General features: G+C 33.3%; 3 protein-coding genes and 1 pseudogene across 4 annotated transcripts; 3 read left to right on the plus strand and 1 right to left on the minus strand.

The window, feature by feature from the left end:
* The first annotated feature begins 1775 nt into the window (after positions 1-1775).
* LOC105778056 (60S ribosomal protein L10-like) lies at positions 1776-4182 on the plus strand (annotated as a pseudogene).
* A 3255-nt stretch (positions 4183-7437) lies between these two features.
* On the plus strand, positions 7438-10710 carry LOC105777574 (uncharacterized). The gene is made up of 3 exons (XM_012600919.2): positions 7438-8241; positions 8858-9130; positions 10209-10710. The coding sequence occupies exons 1-3, from the start codon at positions 7663-7665 to the stop codon at positions 10476-10478; spliced, it is 1122 nt and encodes a 373-aa protein (XP_012456373.1). The 5' UTR covers positions 7438-7662; the 3' UTR covers positions 10479-10710.
* Positions 10711-15122: 4412 nt separating this feature from the next.
* Positions 15123-18392, plus strand: LOC105777481 (protein ENHANCED DISEASE RESISTANCE 4). Of its 2 annotated transcripts, XM_012600783.2 has the most exons (3): positions 15123-15465; positions 15631-17877; positions 17991-18143. In XM_012600783.2, exons 1-3 carry the CDS (start codon positions 15345-15347, stop codon positions 18002-18004), a joined length of 2382 nt encoding a protein of 793 aa, XP_012456237.2. In that variant the 5' UTR covers positions 15123-15344; the 3' UTR covers positions 18005-18143. The 2 variants fall into 2 exon arrangements, with proteins under 2 accessions (XP_012456237.2, XP_012456236.2); XM_012600782.2 differs by having other exon boundaries at positions 15631-18392.
* A 61-nt stretch (positions 18393-18453) lies between these two features.
* On the minus strand, positions 18454-21067 carry LOC105777482 (uncharacterized). The gene is made up of 4 exons (XM_012600784.2): positions 20793-21067; positions 20228-20303; positions 19698-19824; positions 18454-18960 (listed from the first exon to the last, which is right to left on the minus strand). The coding sequence occupies exons 1-4, from the start codon at positions 20904-20906 to the stop codon at positions 18738-18740; spliced, it is 540 nt and encodes a 179-aa protein (XP_012456238.1). The 5' UTR covers positions 20907-21067; the 3' UTR covers positions 18454-18737.
* Positions 21068-24503: the final 3436 nt, after the last annotated feature.

A 24503-nucleotide genomic window follows, 5' to 3' on the forward strand; every position in this document is an offset into this window, starting at 1 on the left:
TTACATACCTAAATATAAATTTTTTTTCTGAGGAAAAACATATTCTACCACATTTGAATCTAACTTCTTTTCAGTAGCACTAGCAACAGAGTTAATTACACTAATATTGAATTGAAGTATATCAATTATATTAACATTCAAAAGCGAGCATAAAAGAAAAATGTAAAATTTTGTTCTCTTGTTGTGTGGAGAGGAGACATGCCTCTTAAATTTGTTGGAGAGCAAGACCATGGGGTCTATTTAGATAAAGCGCTCGTGGCATGGTTCAAATCCATGACATTTAAAATATTGAGATTTACGAGTATTTATGGTAGTTATTTCACGTAATATTTTGGTCGCTCATGAATATTCTATGTGTTAGATTACTTTATGTGCGTTGTTCTTTAATTTTTTATAAATTTTTTATTGGCAATTTAATGCGTGTCTTTAAGTTCTATTTAAAGTTGGAAGACAAAACTTCGAGTGTGTCAATTTTTCAATGGCACTTAAAGAGGATAATACTTTTACGTTATCAACACGATATGTTCTAAAACCTTACAAAAGATCAACTCTTTTTCTAATAGTCAATCGTATTACTAAAATATATCATTCTAAGGAAGAATTCAATCATACAAGCAAATCTCCATGTTAGATTTTTGAAAAATGATTCACGTTGGTATTTTAACTAAAATAATTAGCTATTTGAGCTAATTAATGACACTAAAAATTAAAGGGACCATATTATACGAAGTTAAAGTGTAGAGATTAAACTCAAATTTTGAGCGTAGTAAAGCAACAAAAATCATATTTTGACCAATAAAAATAAGGAAAACCAAAGGTAAAAGTGAAATAACACATAATATAAAAGAAACTTTTTTGTTAAAAATCCAAAATAATAAGAAAAATTCAATTTTATTGTTATTTTAATATTTTGTCAAATTTGTTTGGTTTTCTAATTTTGAATTCCATTTATGTTATTGAATGATCAAACCAATCTATTTTAAGTTCACTCAACAATATGATACTGATGTTTTAGCCTTAGGGAGAGGTTGCGACAAAAATCAAGTGAATTGTATAACAAGAGCTAGTGGTGAGTTATGTTTGGTTCGGTCAAATTTTTAAAATTTTTAAATTTTTTGAACATATTTGATTCGATTTTGATATTCTATCTTAATTTTGGATTTTTAATTTTATTTAATAGTATTTAGACATTATTCGGTAAAGTTCTAATTGTTGTTCATAATTTAAAAAATTTAATTTGTCAAATAAATAAAAATAATCAATAAATTTTATAGAATATTTTGGAATTTATTTTTATATACTAATTTTAAACATTTTAAATATATAAATTTTACATTATAAAACTAAAATTAATTACAAATTAAATAAACAACTAGATTTCGATTCAATTTAATTCGATTAACCACAATTTTATATTTATATTCCAAAAATCATTTGGTTTTTATTTTTTCCTCCACCTAGCACAATCAACATCAAAAGTAAAAATTTTCAAACATAAATTTATTTAATTTAATTTTCGTTTTTTATATTGATTTTTAAAATTTGATTTTAAAATTCATTTTGATAGAATGATTGTTATTTTATGCTTTTTTTTCAAATATTATTTTAAATTTTCGAAATTTTATGAATACTTCTAAAATATTTTTTTCCAAGTAAATAAAATATTCAATATTTTTATGGTTTTTAAAAATAATTTTTATATAAAACTTTTAAGTCATCATAAAAAATTAAAATTAATTAGAAATTAAATAAAAATAGTGTTCGGTGCATGAGAAATTCGAAGTAGATGTGGGCTTTGGACTGCTCTGCTTGTGCTGTGACTGATGTTGTATGAGGCAACGGATGATATAAAATGAAGAAGGGCACAAAACTAGGGTTTGGGATTTTGTGCTCTCAAATCTCATCTGAGCACGACACGAAGACATGGGAAGGAGTGAGTAACTTCGTTATCTTGCTTGCTTACTTGCATTCTATTAGAATTCTTCTTTGAATTCTTTACTGCCATAATTATTCTTATCTTAATTGTTGTTCTCTAATATCCTTAGAATTCTGTTTTGCTTTCATTTTGCTAGTATTTTATCTTTTTTTTCCCTCAATTAATGTGTACATTTTACATTTACATTTAAAACACACTGTAATTCTATTCTATATAGAGAAAGCTCATTTGTTTGGGGATCTGGAAATATTTTGTACCCATTAGATCTGTTTAATGTTTTCTCGTTTAGAATTTCTTGTGAGGTTAGTGGCAATGGATTTACATATGTTTTTTTTCAGTTTTATTTTTAATTTATAGTTTAAGGATATCTTGATAGTTTATTTATTTAATTCAGCTTGTGGAGTTAAATGGCATAATGATCTAATAATTTTTTCACCTTTTCTTCTTTGTTTGGTATTATTCACCACATTCATCCTAACTTTACTAAACTGTGGTGGTTTTCTAAAATTCTTTCCTTTAGGACCGGCAAGGTGTTATCGGCAAATCAAGAACAAGCCATACCCCAAATCTCGATATTGTCATGGTGTCCCAGATCCTAAGATCAGAATTTATGATGTTGGGATGAAGAAAAAAGGTGTTGATGAGTTCCCTTTCTGCGTCCATCTGGTCAGTTGGGAGAAGGAGAATGTCTCGAGTGAGGCATTGGAGGCTGCCTGAATTGCCTGCTACAAGTACATGGCCAAGTATGCTGGGAAAGATGCTTTCCATTTGAGAGTGAGAGTTCATCCCTTCCATGTTCTTCGGATCAACAAGATGCTTTCATGTTCTGGAGCTGACAGGCTTCAGACTGGAATGAGGGGTGCTTTTGGGAAACCTCAAGGAACATGTGCTAGGGTTAACATTGGTCAGGTCCTGCTTTCGGTTCGTTGCAAGGACAGCAACAGCCACCATGCGCAGGAGGCGCTCCGCCGTGCAAAATTCAAGTTTCCAGGTCGTCAAAAGATTATCGTTAGCAGGAAGTGGTATGTGACTTCGTTTCTTAGAAATTGAATGAATTCTGAAACTCCTCGATCTATACTAGAGGATCATAGATATCATTAATCTCTGCTGTAATTTACATTCTAGACCATTTAATTTAGCATCAAATTTCATTTAGGTCAAAACCTTTAATTTCATCGAATTACACTACGAAACTTCTATTATTAACAAATTAGGTAACTTATGCTAACTTTGTTAAGTAATTATAATGGAAAAGTTAGCTCATTGTATGTACGTTAATCAGCATGGAGTCCCAAAATTAATTCTGTTTTGAAAATAAAACAAGTATGCATGCTAAGACAGGTTTTACAATAAAATTATTTAATAGAGGTAGTATAAGTGACCTAATCTTTTGATAATAAAGTTCAAGTTGTATAATTTAATGAAATCAAAGGTTTGTGACTTACATGAAATGTAAATTGCCTTTAATTACGGAACAAAAGGTCTGGTTTTTGCTCTAAATTTTCCTTGTTGCAATTGACTTACATGACACATGCACAATAAGTCACCTATGTTCTCAAAATAAGGTTTATTATATTATTATTATTTCATTGTTATTGTTGTCGTCATTGTCAGGGGATTTACCAAGTATAGCCGTGCTGATTATCTGAAGTGGAAGTCTGAGAACAGGATCGTGCCAGATGGTGTCAATGCAAAGGTAATACTAAGAAAACTAAAGATATAGTCGAACATATTATCTCTTTGAAACAAATGCTTTGTTCTCTTGTATCTATTCAATACATTATGGCTATTTGTAGCTCTTAGAGAATGTGCATTGCAAAGTTTTGAACTTATTTTGGTGGTAGCTTCTTTCCCTTCATGTTTCTGTGTGTGTATATATATTTTCTTAGACACTCTTTTGAAATGATATTTGCTTGTGATCGAACTTAGTCATTGATTTGGGACTCCATGTGTTGTTTTTGGCTTTCTAAAGTGGAACTTTGTGATTTATAATGTGCAGCTTCTTGGATGTCATGGACCTTTGGCTAATCGTCAACCTGGAAGAGCTTTCCTACATGCAACAGCTTAGATCGACTCTTTTGAGTCTCTATCTAGAAAATTTTGAAGCTTAAGATGGACCTGTTTTTTTAGTTTATTATCATAGTTGGGTTATTTTTGAGTTGAGCAAATTTGTGTAGGTTCAAAATATTTGGCATTTTGAATTGGTGGCATTGAGAGTTTAATGGAATTGCAGTTTGTTGTTTCCATGAGAAGCCTAGTGTTTATTGTCTTTCATTTCGGGCCAGTTCTTCTTTGCTTTTGAAAAGTGCTGTGGAAAAGTGCTGTGGAAAAGTGTTTTTGAAAAGTTTGGTTTAAAATTTGAGTGTTTAGCACTGCTGTCAAAAAGTGCTTTTGAGAAATAAAATATCCATTCTAGACATGTTATTATCAAGTAACAAATATGCATTTAAATAATATTTAAATTAGTTAATATTATTATATTTTAGTAATAATATAAAAAAATTATTATAACTTGTTAATATTTTAATATATGAAATATAAATTGTAAATATTTTTAAGTAATAAATATTAATTATTTATAAAATTTAATTAGAATATATAAACTATATTTTAAATATTTAAATATAACCATTAAATATTTGTAATTAGTATTTTAAAAAATATTTTTTTTATTTTTAATTAATGATTTTAACACAATTGTAATTAAGCACCAAGAAAAAAAAGAAAAATACTATGTTATTGGAGGGGTGAAAAAGTAATTAAGCATCAAAAATGTTTTTGGGAGAGGAAAAGCTAAAATTTTTAGCCAAAAGCAGCTTGTTATTCACAGCTTTTCTTTCAAAAGTGTTTTTGGAGTCAGAAGTGCTTTTTTTAAACAATAAAAAACTAGCCATTCATCTCATTCATTTACTGTGGTTCTAATGCATTTTGCCCATCCATCTTTTCGCTTCCTTCCATTATTTTTGTGCCTATTACTATCTGATACACTTTTTATATATAAATTAGTCAATATGAATAAATAAATTTTAAGAGTATAAAGACGTTTGAGTTTGTTGATGTGATGAATCAGCAAGGATAGAGGGTGGTGAAGGTGGCAGTTCACCTTGGCAGGGCAAAGAGTTGTAGTGTTGGGTGGTAGGAGAAAGGTGGAGAGAATGGTTGAGAAAGAGTGGATTGGGAGGAAAGAGTGTATCCGGTGTTAGGTTTTGTGATTCTAGTGGCAGTAAAGTTACATCTTGTCTTCTTAAAGGGGCATCGATTGTTGATGTGACGTTTTAGGTCAGTCAAGCAATTAATGAGTGTAATGTTCCACATGCTCTTGATGAAGGTAGCTCGGCATGAAGGTCTTCTAGGTTCACTGTAGAGTTACTTGATGTTGGAGGCCCGCCCAGTGCAAGGTTCGCTTGGAGAGGGTACGTGTAAGGCTCACGGAGGTAGTGTAACAATTACCCGCAAACAAGGGAAAATTATAAAGCGACCTCCGCGAGCTTGTTGATTTAGGAGGTCTACGAGTCTATTTAGTGAGAAGGTTTGTCGACAGTATTTGGGACTTATTGAAGATGATGGGTGAAATTTGTAACATAAGTGTACGTGCGAATCAAGTAATAAAGTTATAAGAAGTGTTTATTCTCACGATGACTAAATTCTAAGTTACTAAGTATCAATTATTTAATTTTATCTAATCTAGATCAATAAAATAAATTCTAATTACCATTAAAATTAAAGTAAGCAAATTATGGAGATTTTCTCAATCAATTTTAAAGATTTGAAACTCTAATTTCACTTAATTTAATTAATTCAATCCATGTAATTATTATCCCAAAATTTAATGGCATTAATTAGGTTTTTCAATATCTAACAAAGTCAATCCACCTTCCTCGGTAGTTATATTTCTATTTTAGTTGCAAATTATTTTATTTGTCAATATTACTAAAGTTAACCTTAATTTATTCAGTCTAGATCTCATCCTAATTAAAGTTAATCTTAATTTATTTAGTTTAGATCTTAACTTAAATTTTTCTTCCAAAATAATTTAAGGTCATCAAATAGATTAAATAAGCATGAGGTTGGATAAATAATTAACGAGAATCAAAACAATTGAAGAAAAAATAAATAAATTAACTAATAAATAAGATTCCTCATCGTTTGAAGAAAATAAAGTTTAGTTAAACAACACAAAAGATATTCAAAATAAATTTACATAAAAAAAAAGGAAAAATAAATAATCTAGATTAAAAATGGTCAAATACTTAATTTCGAGCTCTTCGTATTTTTTTATTCTTATCTTTACAAGTTTGAAGATTCCTTTGGTGTGTTAGTTTTATTTAATTTCCAAGTGATATTTCCTTCTTTTCTTTTCTTTTTTTCTTCTTAAATTTTGTTACCCTTATTTTTAAGGTTTTTTCCGCACTACTTCACCGCACACAACATTTGCATTGAAGTGAACTATTTGTTACTAAGGGTGGGTTTGGATGGGTGATTAGGTATGGTACGGTGTGGTGCGTTTAGTTTACTTTTTGTCTCACGCTACGGTATTACTACAGTATCTAATCTCACCGCCACCGCTATTTTTACACTAATCGCAGGTAAACATACCGCCCATCCAAACTCACCCTAAGAGTTCTGAATTAAAGAGCATATTTCACCGCACTAAATTAGATTTAGCTAAGTGGAAGGCTTTTCTCCACCCCTTTTTATTTTATATTCCAAGTCTTTAGTTCTTTATCCCATAGCTACAATGGTAAAAGGGAAATAACAAATAAGTCCAAATTAAGTATAGAACATGATAAATTTTACATGAAATTGAAATAAAATATAATTAATCCAAAAAGTTATAAAATATAATAAAAACTATCTAAATGCTAAAATATTATGAAAATAACTTACAACATCTAAGTAGAGGTGCTCATGGGTCGAGCGAGATCTAAGCATGATATTGATATACTTTATGTTTGCTCAAGCTTGGTCCTGTCCAAAATATGAGCTTAAAATTGTTTAAACTTACCCATATTTGTAAAAGACTAACCTAAGCTCATTTTAGGCTCAACTATATTATTTTTTAAATTTTTTTAAAAAATATTTATATTATATTATATTAATATTTAATAATTTTATACATTTTTTATTTCTTGAAATTTTGTATATAGTTATCTTAATATTATTTTAATATTTACATTAGAGTAGTATTATATATTTAATATAAATTCATTTTTAATGTGTTCTAAATTATATAATATATAAAAATAACATAATATAAAGTAATATAAATTTAAAAATAAGTCGGGCCGGGTTAAGTTTAAGCCTTGAATGTTCAAGTCAAAATTTGATTCATATTTTATACGAGTCTAATTTTTTGTCTAAGTCTATTTTTAGTACCTAATATTATTACTTAAACCCTTCCAATTTTAGAATGGACATTTTAACCTGAACTGATAACCCAACTCATAAAGTATAAACGTAAGTTGCTTGCCACCAAAACCTCGTTAGCTTTTTAGTCCATATTTTGGTCCAATCTCTCATTTTTCAAACCTAACATATACAGTTGAACCGTTCAGATTTTGGTTCACCCGATTGAACCGTCAGGTCCAGGTTTTTTCAACCATGCTGTTCTGCTGTTCTCCGTTTCCCAGTTTTTGATAATCGAATCGGTGAAGGAAGCTTCTTTTGTTTTTGATCGTCGACTGAGTTTGTGCGTCCTTAGAATCTAAAACATTCTGACCCCAAAAATGTTGAAGCTCTCTTCTTCTTCTTCGTCGTCATCATCATCATCATCTTCTTCAAGAATTGTCGCTGCTTTCCTCAAGCTTCACTTCAACCGTCTTCAAGTCAACCCCTTCTCCTCCTCCCACCACCACCACCAACTCCCTTCAAATCCCACTTCCTCAAATTCCGCTCTTTCCCACTTCCTTTCTCGCTCTCCCCACCCCCACGCTCGCACTACCCCTTTCTCTAACCTTTACATTGCTAAGCCCAATCATCCCTTTTCCCCTTCTGGGTTTAGGTTCTTTTCCTTTAAATCCTCCAATTCTGCTCCCAAATTCGATGCCCATTTCGCCAAAAACCTTCTTCAGAAGCCGGCCAATGTCTTCGCCTCCTCTTTGTCCAGGTACCGGGAGGCTGTTGCTTTGCATTTCGATGCTTTTTTCAAGAGGAATTACTTGTTTCTGTTTGGGGTTGGAGGAGTTCTACTCTGTGCTTTGCTTTGGAGGATTATGTTCGGCATTGCCAACACTTTTGTTGGCCTCTCTGAAGGAATGGCCAAGTATGGCTTCCTTGCCCTTTCCACTGCAATTGTTTCTTTCGCTGTAAGTTGCTATATTTTGTGACCAGTTAGCATTGTCCGTTGGGTTTTGGATTGATTGAGGTTGAACCATTGACACCATAAATGGGATGTTTCTGCATTCTGCATACGCTTAATGGATGTTGCTAATTGCGAGTTGTTCATGCATTTGTCAGTGACTGCCTATTAACTCTTTTTATATACCAATTTTGATTCAAAAAGTTTGGGTAAATTATTTACTTTGATTTACTAAAAGTAGAGTTTTACAACTTCAGATGAGATTCTTTGGTTTTGGAGTTAGTATTCTATTATACTGTAAATTAGCAATAATAGCATGAATCTGCACTTAAAGGGTGAATGTTCTTGGATAACAAAATATAATAAAGCTTTAGCCGTTGAGCTGACTTTAATTCGTTGTCCGTCATCTTATTGAATACTTGGTTTTTACTTTTCTTTGTTGACTAATGTGTTTCTATACTCCAATAAAAGTGAACATTGCTTCTCTTAAACACCCATGTTTGGTTCTCGAATTAATAAGTACGACTATTTTGCTTCTTGTCTGGATGGATGATTCTGCCGTTTTTATTGGAAAATGACAGTATCTTAACTGTTTACACTTTGTGCTTATTCATTATCTTCAGGGCTTGTATGTTCGCTCAAGATTAACAATAAATCCTGACAGAGTCTATAGAATTGCCATGAGGAGGCTTAACACAGCTCCTGGGATTCTTGAGGTTATGGGTGCACCACTTGCAGGAACTGATTTAAGAGCTTATGTAATGTCTGGTGGTGGACTTACACTGAAGAATTTCAAACCAAAATTTAGGAGAAAGCGATGTTTTCTTATCTTCCCCGTCCAAGGTTCTGAGAGAAAGGGTCTTGTGAGTGTTGAAGTCAAGAAGAAAAAGGGAGAGGTTTGCTTCTAACTTCCTACCCATTTCTACTTTCTTGAGTAAACAACACATGAACCCTTGCACTGTGGGCAAAAACCACTCTCCTTTTCCCTTTGGTTCAAGAGATGATGTGCAAAACTATGTAGTTTGCAATGTTTTTACTTTTTTTCTTTTTGAAATGACAACAGCTTTGAACTATGGTCATATTAATCAATTCATAGCTAAGGTTTTTATGTAGCTCATATACTTATAGATGTTATTTGGTCATTTCATTAAAATCAACTGTTGAGCCCTTCTCTATATAACCACAGAATGTTAAGTATAGATTTCTAAAGCTGTTTGGATGATCAAAGTGTAATTTACCAATTTTTATTAAACCCTCATATGATAGAGAAAGCACCTTGTATGGTTATCCAACAATGAGATAGATAGCAAAACTTCCATTTTTAGCTAGTACCGCATTTTAAGCATGTGACTTTACTTGTGAATTTTCCTTGAAGGTCACACTGACTTAGACCCTAAAATAATTTTTCATGTCTTCTTCTTCTTTGAATAGAGAGCATCTGTCTGCATGTCTTCCAAAGATTTAGTCCAGATGTGTTTGTAAATAATTAGGGGGATCCTTTTCTCTTTCTACTGATTAATGATAGAGAGGGAGCTGGTGAAGTGGTTTCTCTCTGTCATTCTTCAGTAAATGAAATATTTAACGTCTTAACATTTCCTGGAAACATATAAAATCTTTCTCGTATAGTACCCTGGCTCCCTTTTGTTTCCTTGTGGCATGTACCTTAGCATTCCCCGCCAGCCCAAATACACACACGCACACTCAAAAAAAAAAAAAACAGGAATAAAATGGAAGAGTACAAAATGCATAAATGCTATTATAGTGGTAGTTATGATATATCCCTGTGACTTAACATAATAAAGAAGCCCTGAATTGAATAGGATAAAGGACCTATTTGGGTTCAAATCAAAGGATAAAGGCTTAATTGAATGGGATAAAAGCATAGGGTTGTTTAAGAAAGTGAAATAGCATGAAGTTTTCTTAGTATTTTAGCCCATTCCTATATATCAGAGCATTTGTTATTCTTGTTTGCAGTATGATATGAAGCTATTAGCAGTAGACATTCCAATGGCATCAGGACCTGATCAGCGGCTATTCCTGATTGGTGATGAAGAAGAGTACAAGGTTGGTGGTGGATTGATCTCCATGCTGAGAGATCCAGTAGTGAAAGCAATGGCTGCAACCAAGGAATTTGATGATCTTGACCAAATTGAGGAAGAGGAGGATGCTGAGCGAGAACTTCAAGAGGCCGAAAGAAAGCGCCTTGAAGAAATTGAAAAGCTTGAAAAAGATGGCAATCAATGATAGCTAGCCATATTTTGTTCTTCTTTCTTGCTTTTGTTCACTGAAGTTTCCGAAAGTTTGCTTGAGGCTTTAACAATGCCGGATATTACTTAATTTTATGAGGAATGCCCTTCATTATACTGATTGTGGCCATTGCTTTTTCCAAATCAACTTCCTTGTACTCAAATGCTCCGGTGAAACAAATAAATCGTACAATTGACATACTGTGCATAACATGACATGGTTTTCAGCATTTGTAGCGTTCGTCTTACCATGTTTAGAACATTATTTCTATCTTTGATTATATTTATCATGTTATTATGCCTTCTCATCCAATGGCTCCTTGAGCAGGCATTTCTGAATAGATATTTGTATCGACTCTCTTGGATAGCACATGCAAGGAACAATTAGTTTTTATTTTGAGGGTTACCTTGCTTCGTACTGTTGCTTTCTCTCCAGGTGAGTTTGAGCATGCGGACTGTGAAAGATTCACCCGAGTGTGCATTTCGCCGAATAGAGTTCAAAGTCCCCATCTCCACAGGTTACTTCTGGCAGAGACAATCAGACAAAACCTGAATTTTACAATCTATTCAATGCTGAACCTTATTTAAGATAGCCATCCTTTCATAGTATGCTTTTAGGATATGTTACTGGAACCGGAGTAAGCTTTGCTGGTCCAACTAATACAGTTGTAGTAAGTGTGAGTTATCCTGCATTTAGTTTGAACTTACTGATTGAGCACTGTAATAACATCTCTTTCCACTAAAAAGAGGATAGATAATACACACAGGTGTCTAATGTTCCTGTGAGGTAGTAAACTTTATATGTGGCCAATTCCATTCACCATGTCTATATATTCCTTCGTTAACTTGTATATTCTATTTGTACAGTGGGAGTTGTGAATGTGGATTAATTCAATTTGTAGGTTGCAGACTATTTTGCTCAGAAATTCAAAGCGGTTCAAGCATATTTTTGTAAGAAACGTTACTCTTGTCTGTACCCTATGTATGAATGCCATGCTGGAAATGCTGACATCTTAAATTCCAACTCTTTGTTGAGTAGTTGTTAGATGGTCCTGTGATGATTTCTGTTTCTATTAATGGAAAAAAAGGTTATAGTTGACAGAATTCATGGGAAATGGGAAAGTAGACACATGGTGTATTTGAATTAACGTGACTGCAATTACCACAACACAATTTGGATGTTCAAACCTGTCATATTTTATTATATTCTGGAATTTCAATGGTTGCTTGTGCCTTTCTCTGTCTCTGTCTCTGTCTGTCTCAGTTTGGACATGGTCATGGTATATTTTTTAGCTTTGCAGGAGGGATGTTGAATGATTCTTTTCACCTCCACTCCATAGTGTATAAATTATTCTATTTTAAGTGACATAATATAGTAATTCTCATGGTCAACTAGGCATATTTCTCACTTAAGGTAAAAGGTGAGGTAGGCAGGTATTTTTTGACACCGGAACAAGCATAAGCATACAAATTTTATATTAAAAAGAGTGTAAAAAAGTAAACAATATTTGAACCCTGAAGGTGATACCAACAAACTCGGAACCCAAACAAATGTATGGCTTGAAATGAGGTTAAAGTGATGTGCATGAAAAGTCGTTGCAGGGTATTAGTGGTGGAGATTGCAAAGCAATCATATCTTAACTTGCTGTTGCTATTGCTATTGCCGGTCATCAAAGGCAAAAGCAAAGACTTGTTCTTTATTACAGCTGTGTATGCACCGTCGGTCTCTTAATCAATCAAACATTTGACTTTTCCATCCCACGGTTGACTTCTTCTTCTTCTTCTTCTTCCTATTCTTGAATCACAATGAAACTGAAAGAAACTTCTTTCAAAATTAAAAATGATTTGAAAACCCAAATTGGATCCTATTCCTAGTTCATTCCGGGTCATGGAAGATGGAATCTACCTGGATGTTGGAACCAATAACCAGGTAGGGCTGCCTGTGCTACATTTCTTTATTTTCTACTTGAAATATTGATAAAATTAATCAACCTTTCTATGTAACCGTGCATGTATTATTATTATTATTATTATTATTATTAATTGTAGGATACATTAGACCTGTCCATGGGCCGGGCCAGGTCGGAAAATTTTTTGACCCGCCTCCTAGGCCTGGGCCCGGCCCGAAATATGGGCCTAAAATTTTGTCCAGGCCCGGCCCGGGAAAATACCATAAGCCCGAGCCCTGCCCGGCCCGGCCCATTTTTTATAAACATTAAAAAAATATTTTAAAAATAATAAAAATAAAAATATTTTAAAAGTATTTTAAAATTAAAAAATAAAAATAAAAATATATATTTATTATATTCGGGCCGGGTCGGGCACGGGCCAAAAAAGTGGTGCCCGAGGCCCGGCCCATTTTTTTAAACTGGCCTCGTTTTTTTGCCCAAGCCCATATTTCGAGCCTATATTTTTACCCGAACCCTTCCATATTTTGGGCGGGCCGTCGGGCCGGGCCGGGCCGCCCGGCCCATGGACAGGTCTAGGATACATTATCCATCTTAATTCTTTAATTTGGATTTCAGATTTGTTATTATATTATTATATATGATTTTGATCAAATCAAACCCTTCAATCTATATTGGTTTTTTTTTTTTTGGAATATATATAATTTGGATAAAAGATACATGGAAAAATTAGGTTGAATTCTACTAATAGTCCCTATATTATGCAGAATTATGGATTTAGTTCATATACTCTAATTTGGTTATCGTTAGTCTTTGTATTTTTGAATTTTAAAATTTTAGTCTTGACGCGAATGGTAGCCGTTAAATTTATTAAGTTAAACTCTGTTGTTTTCAAAATTTTATGCATCAAACTTATTATTACATGCTTAATGCCATTTTAGCTTTCTATTTTCATATAATATAAAAAAATCATATTATTTTAATAAACATATATAATGGCTTATCATTGAGTTGGAATTGAAATTTTAAAATTTTAAAAAGATTAAAGGTGATCAAATTGGAGAATAAATACTAAATTCACAACTTACACGTAGTAAGCATTGGTGGATCCAAAATATGATTTAGAAAGGGCAGTTGAAGTTAGAAAATTTTTTGGGGTCGGAATTAAATCATATACTCTTATAATAGTAAAAATATAATTTTGTTATATTAATAGCTTATATCTTTATAATTTTTAAAGTATTAAATCAAACTTTTATCATTTGGGGAATGCAGTTTTTCTTTTATTAATTTAAAATCTTATAAATTATAAAGGCCCTAAATGAAAAAAAATCATTTTAGGAAGGGTTGGGGCCTTGCCAGCCCCTCTTAGATCCGCTCACAATAGTGAGGGACAAAGAAAAGCGTTTGGCCTAATGGATTTAATATCTAACGTTTTAATCAGAATTGAAATTTCAAAACTCAGACAGTACAAATATTAAAATTGGCCAAATTAAAGCACATGGATTAAATCCATAACTTAAACATAGTAAAGGGACTAATAGAAAAAATTGACAAAAAGTTACTTGGGAAATAAGCAAAAAAAAAGGGAAAAGCAAGACTTTTTCTTTTGGCAATTTCATATTCATTTTCAAGAATCGGCTTGGCAGACAAGTCAAGTAGCAAATCTTACAAAGACTTATTTGTTTTATTTAAAAACGAAGCTGTAAATATAGGAGTTGACTTGATCATATTCCTATTACTTTAAGTTAACAATTCAGACACACCTCTTCCCTTGTCTTTATTTTTTAAAAAAATTATCACGTGTAATATTTTTATTGGATAATATTATTTTTTAAGGGTAAATTGTAAAAATAGCCACTTTTGTTTACCTCAGATTACATTTTAGTCACTTATGTTTGAAATGTTATGTTTTGGTCACTTATGTTATAGTTTTGTTACAAAATAGTCACTCTGCCGTTAAGCTCCGTTATCTCCCTAACAAAAATCCTACGTGACAGTCCAAATAGGTTTTAAATGTCGATTTGAATGTCCAACTAGGACGATAATAGATTTTTAATTAAATAAATTTAATTAATTAAAAATTTTAAATTAATTACACTTTGAATTGAAATAGAAAAATCGTTTGTCTCTTTTTCTTTTAATTTTCTTTTTCATTTTGACTGAAAAACTATTCTTATCCCAATTGGACATCCAAGTTGGCATTTAAAACCTATTTGGACTACCATGTAGGATTACCGTTAGGGAGGTAATAGAGCTTAATGGCAGAGTGACTACTTCGTAATAAAACAATAACATAAGTGACTAAAACGTAACATTTCAAATATAAGTAACTAAAATGTAATCTAGGGTAAACAAAAGTGACTATTTTTGTAGTTCACCCTTTGTTATAATTAAGACAAAATTAATAGTGTAAACACCAGTTTTGAAAAAAAAGTTAAGAACCGATTTAAGAATTGAGTATAGTTTTGGGGTTAATTTACTAATAAAGCCAAAAAAAATAAAATGGAAATAGTTATAGCGTGTCTGTCTGGCAGTAACTTTAACTGTACCCTTCAAAAATTACCAAAGTAAAGACATGTGGCATACCAGGTCATCACACAATATTCAGTTTCCGACGCACAACGTGGGGCAATAAAAAAAAAGAAGAAAAAAAGATATGACCTCTTCGGTTTTTGGAAGTCAACCCTTGACTTATTATTATTATTATTATTAATCCATCAAAAAAAAAAAAAACCTTCATTAAAGATCACAAACAAGACAAACTCCATATTTCTACCTGTTCTTCTCTTCTCTTGTTATCTCTTTCCTATATTCCAACCTGTTTCAATTATGCTCCACATGCTGTGTGTTGTTTCTGTTTATTTTGAGTAATTAAATCACCAAATTCATATTGGTTGAGTTGAGAGATCTGAGAAGAATAATAATCAATAATAATATTGGGTTTGGAATTGTGTATGGCCACTGAAACAGCTCCTAAAGTTCGACTTGTTAGGTGTCCTAAATGCCTTTTGGTTCTTCAAGAAGTGGCTGATGTTCCAATTTACAAGTGTGGAGGCTGTGATGCAATTCTTGTAGGTAAGCATCACCAAAATTACTAATTTGGTCTTTGAAGATTTTGATCCTTTTTCCATGGTTGATGAATGTTGTTGGTAGATTTTATTGTGACCTGCAAAGTAAAAATGGGGGAAAAAAAATGGCTTCCTTTTTAGTTCCTTATTTCCATTTCTTGTTGTTTTGCAGCTAAAAATAAAAAGGCCATTGCCAAAACCACCTCTGTCTTGCAAGAAGCTAAAGCTGTCGGGAATCAATTGGTTCGGTTGTCGGAACGTGGAGAATCTAGCGGCTCAGGTCTGCAAGATGTTGTTCCTTCCCCTTTGGAGAGTCGTTTGAGTCAAGAAAGTGGAGAGAATCGGGATGTTTCTACCGGCTCTCATAGTGAGGAGCACGGTGAGGACGTATCGTTAGAAGCTCGCTATGAGAAGGATCAAAATACATCCAGAGATAGTGATGGTAATGGTGAAATGCTTGATGAAAATAGATCTACTGGCTCTCATAGTGAGGAGCAAGATCAGCACTTATTGGTTGAAGGGCGACGTAATGGTTGCTATGAGAAGGAACAAAATGCATCCAGAGATAGTGATGGTGATATGCTCGATGAAAATAGATCTACTGATTCTTTTAGCAAGAAGCACGGTGAGAACTTATCGATAGAAGGCCAACGTAATGGACGCTACGAGAAAGATCAAGATACTTCCAGAGATGGTGATGGTGATGGTGATATGGTTGATGAAAGTAGGTCTATTGATTCTCATAGCGAGGAGCACGGTGAGAACTTATCGGTAGAAGGCCATAATGGTAGCTACGAGGCAGATCAAATTGCATCCAGAGATGGTGATGGTGATATGGTTGATGAAAATGGACCAAATGAAGGGCAGCAAAATGGAACAGGACTGTTGCAGACAGAATCTTTAGAACATTGCGATGTTCGACTGCCAGGGGTTTCAATTGAAGGTTCTATATCCGCTGAGCTTCATCATGAGAATGACGAGTTAGTGTTGGAAGCTGAAACAAATTTAGAAGCAGAGGCAAATGTCATGAGCTTGCAGTTAGAAGGTGGAAATTCACAATTAGAGACTAATGACAAGGTTGATTCCAACACCGGAGGCTCTCCAAAAGGTGAACATCATCGGTTTAATAGTGTGAGGTCTATGGATACTTATGGAACTATCGATTTTGTCAGTATTGGTTCCGAGTTTAGTGGTCCTATTGAATATTTGTCGAAATCCATGACAATCAGAAGCTCCCATGCTTATGATGGTAGTATCTCTTCTTATGATGGAATGGATGATCACTTCCCTGACCAGCAATTACATTCCTTTGAGAACAATTATAAGCCTGCTAACCTTTCTTCAGATTTTTCCAATAAGAAGCATTATGCGATGAGGAGATACGGCAAGTGGCACCGGGATGAACCACTAGAACCTGTAACGCATCACCGTCCACTTAGGAACTGGCCAAGACTGGAGAGAGATCAATATCCATCCCAAATTCCTTTGTCTCAAAGGGTTCCCTTGCATGGCTATGAAAGTGCTGGCCCTTCACATGAATCGCGAGATGAGTTCCCTTTCGATTCAGCCTTCCATCCATTCAAGAAGGCTGAGTATGGTAAAGAAGAAAAGATGAAACTGTTAAAAATGGTGTATGAACTGCAGGATCAAATTAGCAAGACATGCCAACTGAATGAAAAGACCAATGGAAATGCTTCCTCTGATGTACCTTGGAAGCAAGAGCATTTTTCTACATATAACCATCAGAAGGAGCCACCTGAGGATGAGATTCTTTATCCTACTTACTATGGAAGACGTGGACCGAGGAGCAGTTGGAGCCAGCAAAGTAGATTCTCGCATGTACCTTTTTCAGGTGGTGCAATAAACACTAGACATGGCATTGATAACACTTGTTTATGCTGCCATCCTCAAGCCTGGCAGCGTTCAGAGCAGTTGCCTCCTCCCGTTTTCCCACATAACCGAGGATTTTGTAGAGCTTGTCGAGGTCATAATTGTTATAATTCCTTCAGCTCTTGCCCCTCTAGCCCCCAAAGATATTTGGGATCTGATTTTTCTAACTGGATCCATGAAAGTCAACCTGATGATCAGAGGTATAGAGATCATGAAATGAAGAGGTATTTGAGGGAGAAACATCATTCAGCTAGGCGACATATCCGGCCCACAGCAGGTGGAGCACCTTTCCTAACGTGTTATTATTGCATCACACCGTTGCAGTTACCTGCAGACTTTCTACTTTTCAAAAGGAGATTCCATCAGCTAAGATGTGGTGCTTGTTCAAAGGTGCTTAAGCTTTCGCTTCAGGAGGGAACTCATATAGTGCCTTATGATCTGGTTGCTGAAGCACCTCCACCGAGTGAGGTTGAAGACCACAGTGAGGTGATTAATGTAGGAATTTCGGGATTGGCATCTTCTAGTCATGGTAATTTGCAAGCGGATCCTATGTCTTACTCTGATGATTATGGACACTCTTTCTGCATAAGCTGCTCCACAGATGGAGATCCTGTTTCTCATACAAAATTTCATCATCTTCAGGGCAGCAATGCTGATTTCAAAAATATGTCCAGTAGATCTTCTAAAGCAGGGCCTTCCAGGTCGAAGAGAGGATCGTCAGAAATTGAAGGGTTGCCACCGAAACCTGGAGGGTCGCCACTTCATCGACTGATGGGATATTCTTCTCTAAGCCAAGTGCTAAGGGGCATTGGACCATCCTTCTCTAGCAAAAGAACTCAGGATTGAATAGCTGAGTAAACAGTAATGTAACTAATTTTGCATATTGGCAAGGGTGGGAAATATTAGCATTCATCCGTTTAATTTTTTTTATGATTACATATAGGAGTTTATAGTGGAGATATTTACTTGATTTGTTTATTCCTGTATAGTGTATAAATGATTAGAAACTGTTTACAAAATGTATTTGATGTTTCCTTGTTATTACACCAATCTTCATCATACATTGCCATTCTTTTTTCTTTTAGTCAAAGCAAGCAAGAAAAGATGATAGGAAAGAGTGGCATTAATCATAGAAATTGAGCAAATCCTGTTTTAACAAAATCAACTTTGAACAAAAATGAAGGAAACTTTTTCCTTTTCTTTTAACACAAGATTTTTACCTACACAGGAAACAATAAAAAAAAAGTTCAGATTGAAGAAGCTAGCACAAATCTGTAAAGACATAAGATGTGGCTACTACTTGTGCCTACTTAATGCATTTTTTGACTCAAGAGATAGATGGAGAAAATTGGGCGATTGGTTTATGAGATAGTATGCTACAATCATTAATCAATCCGTATCAGATCCTGAGTCGGACTCTCTATCCGATTGCAACTCAAACGGCCTGATTCTGTTCAAATTAGCTTCCAATGGCGGAAGCCCATCCTCATCACTTGACTCAATCTCATCATTTACTTCTATTGGCGTGGTATCTCTCTGCAAACTTTCTGAGGTGGCACCTCCATCGTTTTCATTTGAATCATCTAGATTTGAGGATTTGAAAATTTCAGGCCTGTAGGAAATATAAGCAAGAATAGGATCAAGTACAACAGAAAAAGTAAATTTCAAGATTAGAGAATTTGGGACCAAACGAAGACAGTTAAGTGGCAAATGCAAGCATGTTTGTATCATAAAAGTCATTTCTAGCAACTTCAAAATTTATAGGTAGTCCTTCTTGCATGCCTTTAGTTCTTACATGGACAATTCATAACCGGAAGCTATATAAAATTTTACTAGGATGACAAGCCCAAAAGTTGTAACTAACATATACAAACCCTTTCTAGGAAGTACAGTGGTGAGTTGCCAAAAGATGTAGAAAAACAGATGGGAATGAATATGCTAGATGTAAAGAAGAATTCAGTTGGAATTGCCTTAGATAAGTATGCTGTCGTCTTTATTTATTTATTTTATCCCATAATCACTACAATCAGAATGTAGGAAATTAAACATCGTCTGCTGAAACCAGTGCACATGATGGGACAATGAAGATGAACTGGCATATTACAAAATGCAATCTAACAAGAAAAGGACAAAGGGACTCCAGGCAATTGCAAACACAGCCAATAGACACCCTAAATTACTAGCTAAGGGAAGTTCAATGAAGTTGGTATTTACCAACTCAAGCAAAAGAAGCACCCATCAATCAAACCTTAAGGTGTTGTATCAAGTTCAAGTTTCTGAAACCCAAGTATTAAGATTAAAACAAGAAAGACGCAAAATGATGGCAGGCTAATGGAAACGCAAACGCACCATTCAGGAGATTTCTGTAGTGCCCGAACTTGGTCAAAAAACAGAACTTGAGAAACAATGCATGCCACCTTGGAACCAGACTCAAGTGCCTTTTCCTTTCCACTTTCATCAACTACAACAAAACTCCCTATAAATTGAAGAAGCAACCAAGACATATTAATAACAATCAAATACACATAAAGAACGATTCATTAACATAAAATTAATCATTCTACACTGCAAAACTAACCAAGATTTACTCCAAGGCTTGAACAACTATCTAAAGAGAGAAAAGAAGAAAAAAATTGGGGAAATAAAAACTACACAATCAAACTGCTGGATTTGGATATTAGAGCCAGGCAGGCAACCAATTAACTGAATGGTTCAGACAAGGAATTTATGGAACACAGAGAAATATGACATCAATAAAGAAAAAAACAACTTATAGCAGATTCCAAAATGACAGTAGATGTTTTTGCATATTCAAATGAAGCAAAACTCAAAAAATTTTGATTAAAGCAATGGTCAAGTGACATTTATTTAAAACGAACCTCGTTTTATCCACATGCTCTTCTGAAACTTAGCTGGAAATAATGCTAGTGATTTTTGTCCTCGAGCATCTATTACCTTCATAAGGTAAACGACCAAAAAAAAAGTGTTGCAACAATCAGAACAAGGCAAATGAAAACCTGAATGCAATGGCAATCTGATGCAGAGTACATTGCATGAATGCATCATAGAATATAGAAATTTGATATACCACTCGGCACCGTAAATGCCCTATATGTCATAGGTCATGATCGAATTCAACCCTAAGCAAACTCTTCAGTGTGACTATTCAGGTATTCACAGGCCCTCCCAGCACGTGAGAGAGTGCCAGAGCTCTCTCGGCACAGTAGGGTACAGAACTCATAATCAAATTAAAATAGAAAGGGAAATAATTTCTCTTAATGACTGAACATGACCTTTTACCTTGAATAGCAATCAAAGTCACATAGTTTCATCAAAGAGAAATAAGAGTGGATTTGATTGAAAACCCAGACTTTAACTGGGAATTTGATACATTAGTCTACTAACAGTACGAGGAAATTTGTGAAGTGAAATAACAAAGTGCACCTCAATGAGATTGGATCCCCTTAGAGACAGCACTTGCATGACGCTTTGGCCATGTTGAAGGTTCAATATTTGGTCTTTTGCTGCCCTCTTTAGATTCTTCCTCCCTCCTTTCATTGCTTCTGCCTTTCTGTTCCTAAAACCAGCTTCTGTTTTAGGGTTTTTCTCCAACGTTAATGAAAAAGGCGAAAGAAGAGCCGAAAGGAGAGTTAGGAGAGAACAAACGACTGGTCCATTCTGTAATGCTGTCACCGAAACAAGTGATAGACCAATAAGAAACGAGCTTACCGTGGTTGTGACCTATAGGTGTTCATGTTGGACAGCCCGGCTCCTTGGGCTTATGTTTAGGTTTTATATCTTTAGTCTCGGGTTTTAATATTTTGTCCTCCATACCAATCGAGATAATATTTAATCAGAATTTATTTTTTAAAAATAAAAAAAAAAAGAGAATTTACTTACTATAAATATTTTAATAACCTAACCACTTAAATTTATGAAGATATTTTTATTTTTCATACATATAAATTTTAAATTAATTTGATATCTCTATCAATTCGATCTTATCACATCGATCTAACATATATTTTAATTATTATGTTTAATGGTTGAAAGTTTTTTATATAAAAAAGTTAAAATTTTAATTTATTTCAAACTTGAGGAGTATTATCTAAATGAATGAGGTATAAAATTTAACAAATGGATTTTAAAATATTACTAGTATAAAAGGTTATTTTATATTAATATTTATAAATTTTATAATTAAATTTGATTAAAATATATTTTTATTGCTTTTTAAACAATAATATATATTTTTACAAGTCGAATCAGGCTCAAGCCCAAATTTTTTGAAACTAAACCTAAACCTGACTCAATTTTGCCCATAAACACCTTTAGATATGACCCATAATGTTCATTATCTCTATATGTATTCATTAAATAAACAAATGTTATTTATTATCTTTATGCTAGATTATCCTCAATAATTTTTGCACATAAAGCAAAGCGAATAAAAATATTGACTTATTAATTACTTGAGTTTTAACTAATCTTGAGTTGCATTATATTGATAGATTATAATGAGAGAAAACAAATTATATTAATAGGAAATTGAAATTGTCCTTAAACGTAAAATCAAATTGAACAAATGATTCAAATAATAAGGGCTATTATGTTGTTTATAAGTCCAATCGGGGTGATAGTTTATCTTAGCTATCAAAGTTGGATTAACTCCCAATAAATATATATATATATATATATATATATATATATATATATATATGATTGTTTAAACCGACAATACATTGGATAATGCCCAAGCTAAATTTGTCTTAGATACATTTATAGATTTATTCATTTGTGATGTTCATCGTGCAACTCACCTAAATCTTAAGTAAGTGATAGATCATGTATATATAACTCATACTTTGATATATTGAAAATCTAAGCTCTCATGGTAGTGGTTGAAATTTGATATGTTGGGTACGTGACTTGTACAAAACATGACATTACTTATAATAGTAAAATTTATAACTCAAATAAAGAGTAAATGATATACTTTCATTGTGTAACACCTCAAACCCAGCCTAAACATTATGGCCAAATCTAAAGTTGTTACTTAATATGATTGAAATTTTGGTTTTTGAGTAACCGAAAAATTGTCATAAACTTTCAAAATCTCGGTTTTACTCAAAATCATTTCTTGTTGTTCTATTTACTAAAAACGTTGTTTTGTTTTTATTTTCTAAAACTTATATTTTTTTTAGCGGAAGACTCCATAAAAAGGGATATTTGAGAAACATAATTCGTTGTTTGAAAGCTTTTAATTTTGTAGAGAAGCTAATTTTGTCAACTAAAACATTTGAGTAGTAAAGCAAAATACGGAATTAAAGTTTAAAAATCTAAACAGTCCAAAGAGTCCAAAAATTTACAGAACCAAAATACCAAAATTTAAATAAATCAATTTAAATAGATTATGACATTAACTGCGCTCCCGTTTGCACCGACCCGCCTAAGTTTGAGAATTAACTGAAAATATCAGTCAAACAGAGAGTGAGTTTTTAGTGTATAACGATTAACTTAAAACATTTAAATGCATATCAACCAGATTTATAACGGAGCAGATACAGACATACAATCCTACCCCTATCCGCTACACACCAACTCCGTCCACCCCAACACACCATATGGTTGTAAAATACCCATCCAACCCTACACACCACTTAGTGTCGTTAGGACACTTTACAAAATAGTTACAGTAGAGCTGCCGAATCATTAAACGAACTGTCGCTATTACAAACACTTCCTCCACATATTAATATACCCCATCCCAAATGCAAATACAGAATATAGCATATATCATACATGCTCTTAGTATAACCACATAGCATAACAGATACAAATGTTTAATAAACATGTGACAATTCAGTTATACGAACAAATATTAGAATTCATGCAAATAGTTGGCCAAATTTCATATTTTACAGCACATTTAATCTCATACCGACCATACGAAAAGTCCACAGTCGATCAAAACAACATATACGGCCCTAGAAAAGATTTCAAATTTTTGGGCCTACATGCCTGTGTGACCCACACGACCTAAATAGCCTATACCGTGTATCACACACGATTCAGCACATGGTCTGTCACATGGTCGTGTGTCACACACGGCCTACCACACTACTGTGTGGCGTCAACAGTGAACTTGCCAACTACTATTTTTTCGTGTTTTTGATACACACCTGAATAATTTCTAATGTAATTCCACAACCGAATAATTCCACACCTAAACCAATAGTTAACACAACTTAACTCAATAAAGGTTTACGAATTTAAACGAACATTGTTCACAAATGACTAACTAAAACCTTTCAAAAAATAATCGAAACCTTTACCACTTAACAGACAACAATAACACCCTTTCAGTAACGGTTTATGGATTTGCCGACTTGAATTGTATTGTTGAAGGTTTACAAAACCCGAGCCAGCAAATTCAGTCAAAAGGTAAAACTGGGCTAAGATTTACGAGTCTGATATATATTGGGAGGTATTGTGTTAAAACTAATTAGGTGAGTTTCTTATTTTTCTGGTATATATATGTGTGTATTTGTTAATTATTTTATCAAGGTGAAGTCTCCTTTAGCAAAAACATTACCAACACAGTCAGGATTATAAGATAAGTTAAAGCCTTACCATTAAACCAACAAGTTCATTCTAATATAAATTGACCGAAAATAATATTTAAGCTCAATGAACAAAGATAAGCCTAAGAACAAAAATTAATTAAATTTCCCAAAAAAGTGTGACTTAAACCCAAAACTTCAAACACAGAATTAAAGCACTTAACCACCAAAACAAACATTTACTAATGACAAAATTTAACAAATTATGCATACGAAATTTGGGGCGTTACACATTGTTAGAGACTCACATGTATTGTCAAGCTGTAAGTTAAGATATAGTAATTGATATAACTTAGTTATACAGTTAATTACTTACTATACTCAAGTTACTCGACCTATAAATATAGAGTTGATATATTTGTAAATGTTTGTAAATTCAACTCAATAATCCATACCTTTCTTCGTTAACCGTTTTTTTAAAACCTTTCCTTGATTCGTTTGAGATTAATTGACGAGTAGTGATCATTTTATTACTAATACGAGTAATGATTATTTTCATTACTAGTACGAGTAATGATCATTTTCATTACAA

Source organism: Gossypium raimondii, chromosome 10 (genome assembly GCF_025698545.1).
Source record: "Gossypium raimondii isolate GPD5lz chromosome 10, ASM2569854v1, whole genome shotgun sequence".
NCBI classification, from domain to species: Eukaryota; Viridiplantae; Streptophyta; class Magnoliopsida; order Malvales; family Malvaceae; genus Gossypium; species Gossypium raimondii.